The sequence below is a fragment of the Melanostigma gelatinosum genome (genome assembly GCF_949748355.1).
Source record: "Melanostigma gelatinosum genome assembly, chromosome: 2".
NCBI classification, from domain to species: Eukaryota; Metazoa; Chordata; class Actinopteri; order Perciformes; family Zoarcidae; genus Melanostigma; species Melanostigma gelatinosum.
This window is the reverse complement of record NC_136635.1, coordinates 32,940,977-32,948,110: the sequence shown is the minus strand read 5'-3', so window position 1 is coordinate 32,948,110 and position 7,134 is coordinate 32,940,977. Positions and strand designations below refer to the sequence as shown.

At 43.1% G+C, this 7,134-nt stretch overlaps 2 protein-coding genes across 2 annotated transcripts in view; one reads left to right on the top strand and one right to left on the bottom strand.

Annotated features, from left to right (window-relative positions):
• The window catches only part of il17a/f1 (interleukin 17a/f1), a 2,068-nt gene extending 472 nt beyond the window's left edge, over window positions 1-1,596 (top strand). The window contains exons 2-4 of the mRNA XM_079293603.1: window positions 305-528; window positions 625-920; window positions 1,570-1,596. Of these exons, the coding sequence (XP_079149729.1) occupies window positions 305-528; window positions 625-889 (489 nt within the window). The 3' untranslated portion in view covers window positions 890-920; window positions 1,570-1,596. The remainder of the gene's footprint in view (window positions 1-304; window positions 529-624; window positions 921-1,569) is intronic.
• Window positions 1,597-2,612: 1,016 nt separating this feature from the next.
• On the bottom strand, window positions 2,613-6,855 carry stmn4l (stathmin-like 4, like; the record flags this gene model as incomplete). Its single annotated transcript, XM_079292020.1, has 7 exons — window positions 2,613-2,621; window positions 3,870-3,887; window positions 3,996-4,160; window positions 4,988-5,196; window positions 5,442-5,537; window positions 5,669-5,730; window positions 6,731-6,855. The coding sequence occupies 7 exons, from the start codon at window positions 6,853-6,855 to the stop codon at window positions 2,613-2,615; spliced, it is 684 nt and encodes a 227-aa protein (XP_079148146.1).
• Between the last annotated feature and the right edge of the window lie 279 nt (window positions 6,856-7,134).

Sequence of the window (7,134 nt, the reverse complement as noted above, 5' to 3'; positions counted from 1 at the left end):
CATATTTATTTGAATATTTAAAAATCCTGAGTTCCAATGTCAAATATTATACTTCTAAAAGCAAAATGCAGATTTATTTGAAATGGTCTTTGCGTGTTATAGTTGTTGCGTGTGATGCACGTTAACGTGTGATGCATCTACATTATGAACATTATGCATTGACATTAAAATGGATATGTTATGGAGAACCTGCAGCATTGGAATGATTTGAGTCTCCGGATGAAGACGATCAGAAGAGTGAAATAGAAAGATATCATTTACATACATGCTAAAGTCAAAGTGAATTCCTCCTCCTCTTCCTCAGGCTGTGGTGGCGATGATGATGATGATGATGATGATGATGACGACGGAAGCAGCAGCCATGCCGAAAGGAGGCGGCCAATCAAAACACTCGGCGAGGACACACAGGAAGTCCTCTGATGGCGCGACGGTTCAAACCGTCCCCCTGCAGCTGGACCCCAACGTGGTGGTTCCTCCCAGAACCATGAGGCCTCTGCAGAACGCATCCATCTCCCCGTGGACCTACAAGTACGGAGGAAGCGTTCCATGAGACGACATGCATAGAACGTGCTGTGCCCCTTTCACGGTATTTAGAGCTGAAGATGATGCTTGTTGTCTCCTCAGCGTCTCCCACGATGACTCCCTGTTCCCCGCGGTGCAGTCCGAGGCCCGCTGTCTGCTGAAGGGCTGTCTGGACTGGGACGGCCGGGAGGACCTGAGCCTGGAGTCCAAACCCATCATGCAACAGGTGCTGCTGCTGCGCCGGGTCAAGTCGTCGTCGTCGGGGGCGGGGCCAGAGGCGTTGCCAGGATACCACTACCGGCTGGAGACCCGCCTCATCGCTGTGGGCTGCACCTGCGTCCGACCCGTCGTCCGACACCAGGACTGACAGAGCAGCAGAGACCCGGACCCGCTGCTAGGTGAGTCTGAGACCAGCAGGTTCTGTACGGAGGACCTGCAACAGATGATTGAATAAGTGGCAACTTTCTATCTTGCTATGAATTCATGAAATGAAGAGATAGAACCTCATAGTTATCAAACGTAAGACCTGTCACATTATGATATTGAACGATAATCATTTACTAATATTAACTTTGTACAGCACAGAATAGGAAAAAAAGTTACTCAATGATTTTTAATAGATAATCGATTCATGGATTGTGGAAGATATTCCATCTGAATAAGTTGGAGGTAGATGTGGGCGTTGTCTGCATAGAGAGAGATATTGGACCTTAAATGTAGATATGTGATGCACTACGTCACAATTATTACTTATATCTGTTGAATTAACATAATTAAGACATCACACTTAAAGTATGACTTGTGCATCAGAGTGAGGACATGTTATGAATTAAAAATGAATGTAGACTTAGTTAAGATTATTATTATGATTATTATTGTTGACTCATAAGTAAGTCATTATTTTCCAACTTCTCCTGTGTATTTCATTGGTTTTGTGAGTTTTCCTTCATGCTGCTCCGTTCTGGATGTTGACTGAATCTGCATATTTTTACTTTATTTGAGATCTTATTTTGTTTTAAACTTTTTTTTTTATTTGTCTCCAAACAGAAAACTGGACAAACTACAATCTGGAGCAGAAGTTTAAAACAGATATATAAATATATTATGTTCTATTTATGATTTCAGTTTATTTAAAATAACTATTTATAATGAATTTGAGTAATTATTTATTGATACTATTCTATTAATGTTGATGTATTTATTCAGAGGCTAAATGTGGTGTTGAATAATAAAAATAATGTTTTAACAAAGAAGTAAAGTGTCATTTTATTTTTTAATTAAAAATAGAATGTGATTTCTGTACATCTTCATCTTCATCATCATCATCAAACACACCACAGCTGTAAACACTGAACACAATCGATTATCAGTTATTGACCAGGAAAATTCACTTTTTACAATCAGCAGGAGGTCCTGTGACCGAGCTAGCGTTAGCCACATGAGCTAGCTAGCTGATTGTTGGTACTGTTTTAAAGTGGAAGTAAGGATCGAAACAGTGCAGCAGATGCAGCAACAGTGCAGCAGATGCAGCTGTGGAACTTTAATTAGTTGTGTATCCAGGTAGCAGAGACTCCTTCAACCCTGTTGGCGTAAAGGCCCGAGTTCAGTTTGGCTGTTTTCTGGACTAACATTTCCTTTTTGGGTCCAGGTCCGGTTTCGGTTCAGTCCAACTTTTCACGCCTTACGAAAGACTTTGATTCCTCGATCCGTGTACAATCACACACACACACACACACACACACGCACACACACACAAAGACAATGGCACTGTTGGCATGGCAACAAAGCACAGTAAAAACCGCTGTGAACATCTAACGATGAATTCTTTCGGAAGTCTTTTTTCTCGTTATTAAGAGTTTATCTCGTTAAATAGATTCCTGGTTGTAAAAGAGGAGGTCGAGTAGTCGGACTCGCCCTCAGTCCTCCTCACTCTTCTTCTTCTTCTTCTTCTTCTTCTTCTCTCACTCTTTTCAGAGTCTCTTCCCGTCAGTCTCCCAGTCGGAGGCGTGTCGGGGATCTCAATCCTTTGAGCTCGTCAGTCCTCCAAAATGGCTTCCAAAGAAAGTTCAGCTTGTGTTGTGATCAGGCCATCAGGACACCTGGAGGCAGAATAAAGGGGGAGGAGTTAGCACATCGCTAACACACGGAGAATTCAACATTTTTGATGCAACTATCATGTTTACACTCAATGGAAATAAAAGCAAAATCCACTTTATGTTTCCTGGTTTTATGGTTCCAATGAAGGACTTCTTAAAGCTACAGCGTCCAATGATGTTTCAGACGATAGCGAGCGGGCTACAGTTTGGAGAAGTTGTTCCAAAACACTTTGATCTACAAATTGAAAGGACCCATTTGACATTTTGAGAAACTTTGACTTTGGTTCCATGAGAAAAAAACATTTTGTGAATATGAATCTACAGCCAAGAAAACGTTGTTACGCTGTAGTTTTTAAATGGATTAAACAAACAAGATATTACATTTAAATCAGTGAGCTTCAGAGGTACTTTGGTTACCTTTGGACAGAAGCAGACTAGCTGTTTTTTGGTCTTTATGCTAGGCTACGCTAAGCTTAGATTACTTTTCTATCTATAGACAACAGAGTGGTATCAATCTGAACAATTGTCAATTAAGTAATTAAAAACTATTTCTTCAACTAAAGATTCAGGATGTGAGAAACGTGGTTCTTCAGACTAGAAACATCTCCAGAAGATTCTAGTTCTCAGACTGATGACATGCTTCTGGGTTCAGAACCAAACAACACAGACGGCAAATCTCATCTCAACAAATCCTCCACAGAAATATTTTTAAAAGATGTCTCGCATATCATTTTATACACATTTTCTCAAGAGTCAGCGTGAAATATTCAGCAATCATTCTTTTAGCAAAGGTTAATAAAACCTCAAGAGTTTGTGTGCAATACAGAGCCGGTGTCATGACGAGGGTTAGCTTAGCTTAGCATAAAGACTAGTAGCAGGGGGAAACAGCTAGCCTAGCTCTGTCCAAAGTTGCCTACCGACAACTCCAGAGCTCTCTGATCAGCATGTTGTATCTTGTTTGTTAAATCTTGACAAAGCTGCCTTTATGCTAAGCTAAGCTAACCTCGTCCATCTCTGTACTTAACACACAGACATGAGTTTGCTGCTGATCTCTCTGCAACCAAAGTCCTAAAATGTCAAACGATTACTTTACGAGCGCTTTCCCATTTAATGTTATTTTATAATTTTCATATTTGGTCTCAGTGTGGCTACCCAGGATCCCCTCCGCCGCCTCCTCCTCCTCCTCCTCCTCCGCCTCCTCCTCCTCCTCCTCCTCCTCCGCCACCTCCTCCTCCTCCAGCTCCTCCTCACCTCCACACTGTGCTTGTCCTGAAAGACACAAACACAAAACTCCCTTCAGTGATTCATTCCCACCACATAGAATATTTAAATCGAGTTGGTTAAGTGAGAGTAACAAACATGACAATTCGTCCTCACCTCCACATGCAGTCGCTCCTGTGAGGCGTTCAGGTGCATCTGCCGCTGCTCTTTGTCGGCGTCGGCGCGGTGCTCCTGCCGCTCTTTGGTCAGAGCTTTCTGAGCGACTTCTCGCTCGTGCTCCCTCCTCTCGGCCAGGTGCTTCAGAAGCTCCGCCTCCTGACACTAGCGGGAGACAGAATTTTGCTTTTACAACAGAATCCCGGTCATTTGTTATCAGATTATACAGAAGAAAGGCCAGCTCCCTGTTTCTTCTATCATTTTCTGGAAGCATCATTTCTAAGATGTCGCACGCAAGTGCTCCGTCGTTGGTCGATTTTGAAGGACCAATAATCAGAAGTCCTCCATCAAACTGGTTCACAGACTTGATACTGACGATCAGAAACATGTCTAAAAGCGAGTGCTGTGGCCATAATGTTCTTGGTTTCTTGAATCCCTCCATAAATGTGGAGAAACACGGTTAAAATAACTTGTAGGGTTCCTCAGGGATCAACTGGGGGGCCACTGCTTTTTTTCCTGGTCCACCACTTTGGTTCCAGATTGAAACATCACAACAACTATTGAATGAATTGTTGTTAAAATAAGTTTGAGACATTCATGTTCCCCTCAGAATGAATTGCAGTCACTTTGTTTATCCAGTACTTTTTTTTAATGACCAAATACCTGCAAAACTATTGACATTCCCATTTAGCCTTAGCTGTTCTTTGTGTGTAGTGCTAATAAGCTAACATTAGCATGTTAAAATGCTTAACTAAGAAAGTAGAGCTGCTGAAAAGCATGTTAGCATTATCACTGTCAGCATGTTAGCATGTTAGCATTATCATTGTCAGCATGTTAGCATTATCATTGTCAGCATGTTAGCATGCTGATGTTAGCATTTAGCCCAGAGCTCCGCTGGGCCTCAGTACAGCCACACGTTCGTCTTATTTTGGTAGTGAGAACTAGTGTGGCCTCACAATAACAATTAGGAATCATGTTTAATATGCACACACCTTCCTCCTCTCCTGAGCAGCGTCCAGCTTCTTCTGGATCTCCTCCAGAGAGGGCTTCTGGCGAGGCGGCGTGGTCGCCCGGAGCTCGGGGCCGCCGTCGAAGGTGGGCGGCTTCAGGATGACCTCGAAGGCCTGGCCGCTCGTCCGCTTGCTCAGCTCGATCACCTCCATGTGCCGGATGTTGCACAGGTTCAGGTCCACCACGCCGGCTGCAAAAAAAGATCACCAGGACCGTGAAATGACAATAATCAAGAATGTGGGCTTTATCTCTCCATGTTCACTATGTTTCCGGTTCCTGGTGCGTTGACAGCAAACCTAAACCCAAGATAATCATGACATCCTGGTTTCTGACTGACATGTCACTTGTTGTAGCAGGAGAAGCAGAGATGGAACTAACTGCATGGTTCTGTAACACAGCGGTCGATTGAGGATGGGAGTAAAGAGGGTTGCTGACCTTCCTCTTTGTCGGCTGTGGGGCTTCTGGGTTGTGGGAGGATGCAGGAGCAGAAGAGAGACACCAGGGGGAGCTCTCGCATCTTCTCTCTGTACGCTGGAACGTTCAGAGAGAGAAGAGAAGAAGAGCTGAGCAACAGATCTGTATCCATTTACAGGAATGTAGAACCCGTCATAGAACCAAGCACCATGGTGAGACTGAAGTGAGTCTAATAGCTGAGCTGTTACCTGCTAGAGTCATGCTGCAGCTGCTGGTTCCTGTCAAAGACACTGTGGTGAGGTAGAGGTTCCTGAGGAGACACGAGTCACATTCAGTTAGTCCAGTGAGTCACACAATCCAACAGCTGGAGCAGCAACCAGAGCCCAACACACAAAGTCAAGGAACCAAAGAGAAGAAGAACAGATGAACGGCTTCAGGAGAGACAAACAGAAGGTGAAATAAAGAGGAGGAGCTGATCGAAGTCTTGTGGAGTTGAAGTAACCTGCAATTCTGCAATAAAGTCTCATTTGGTCGATTTTGCATCCTGTGTTTCTAAATGTTGAAAACTGCTCATAAAATACATTGAATTCAGCTTTGTTGGTTTCACTCCGGAGTTTATTCACATCTTCACAAAGCTGAATCTCATTTTGATTTGAAGTCTTTGTGTTTGTTCTCTTTCATGAGCAGGAGATTATCGTGTTATTGATCATCCAGCTGCTGCACAAACACTCTGAGCCAGAAGAAGAAGTTCATCAACCTTCATTCTACAAACTCAGATCACAAACAAACAGAAAGCAAATCTTCACTTCAGAGCAAACAGACATTCTGTTTGCCGCCTACTTTAATTAAAGGGTCGATCCTAATGTGTGTGTGTGCAGCCACGAAGCGATGATGTCATTGTTGCCAGTAAGCGCATCACCTTCTGCAGAGTCGAGCACGCAGCTCAAACACTGAACTGATTATAAAGAGAAGACAAACAACAACAAAATAAAAGATGCAGGAAAGAAAAAGAAGCAAAAGAGACAAAAAAAACAAAAGATTCAAAAGATTCAAAATGATTCAAATGATCTGCAGCTGAATAAAGGAATGAATGGAGCTGCTTTCCTTTGTTCAGTGGTTGGTTCAAAAGAGGCTGCAGAGACGTGCAGAACGCTCAGAAACATGATGAAACGTTCACAAACACATGAAGACATATTCGATATCAATATGTGAGTACTCACCCTGCAGTGATGCTCGGTCTCTCTGCTCAGAGTGAAGATCTGCAGCTCAGCAGCATCAGCACCACACAGCAGCCTGCTGCATGACATCACCAACCAGCCATCCCATTGGCCGGCGGGGATGCTAGGCTGTGATTGGTCCAGAGGCAGGAGGAGGAGGATGAGTGGAGGTTTGATTTCAGAGGAATCCTCCTGATCTGTGACAGAAAGCTCTTCATCACGGTTTTACTGGAGAATTCTGTTTTTCATATCAATACGAGAAGTTCAGCTGATCGATCCCGTCTCATGACATCACGTCTTCTACCAGGAGATACTAAATGTGACTGAACTCATCCAGCAAATAAATAAAATGCTTTTTTAAAGTGAAGAAATTTTGCTTTACGACCGTTTAAATCTGTTCAAATTCAGATAACTTTAATACTGCAGTAGTACCGTATTAATACTGCAGTAGTACCGTATTAATACAGCGGTCGTACCGTATTAACCGTATTAATACA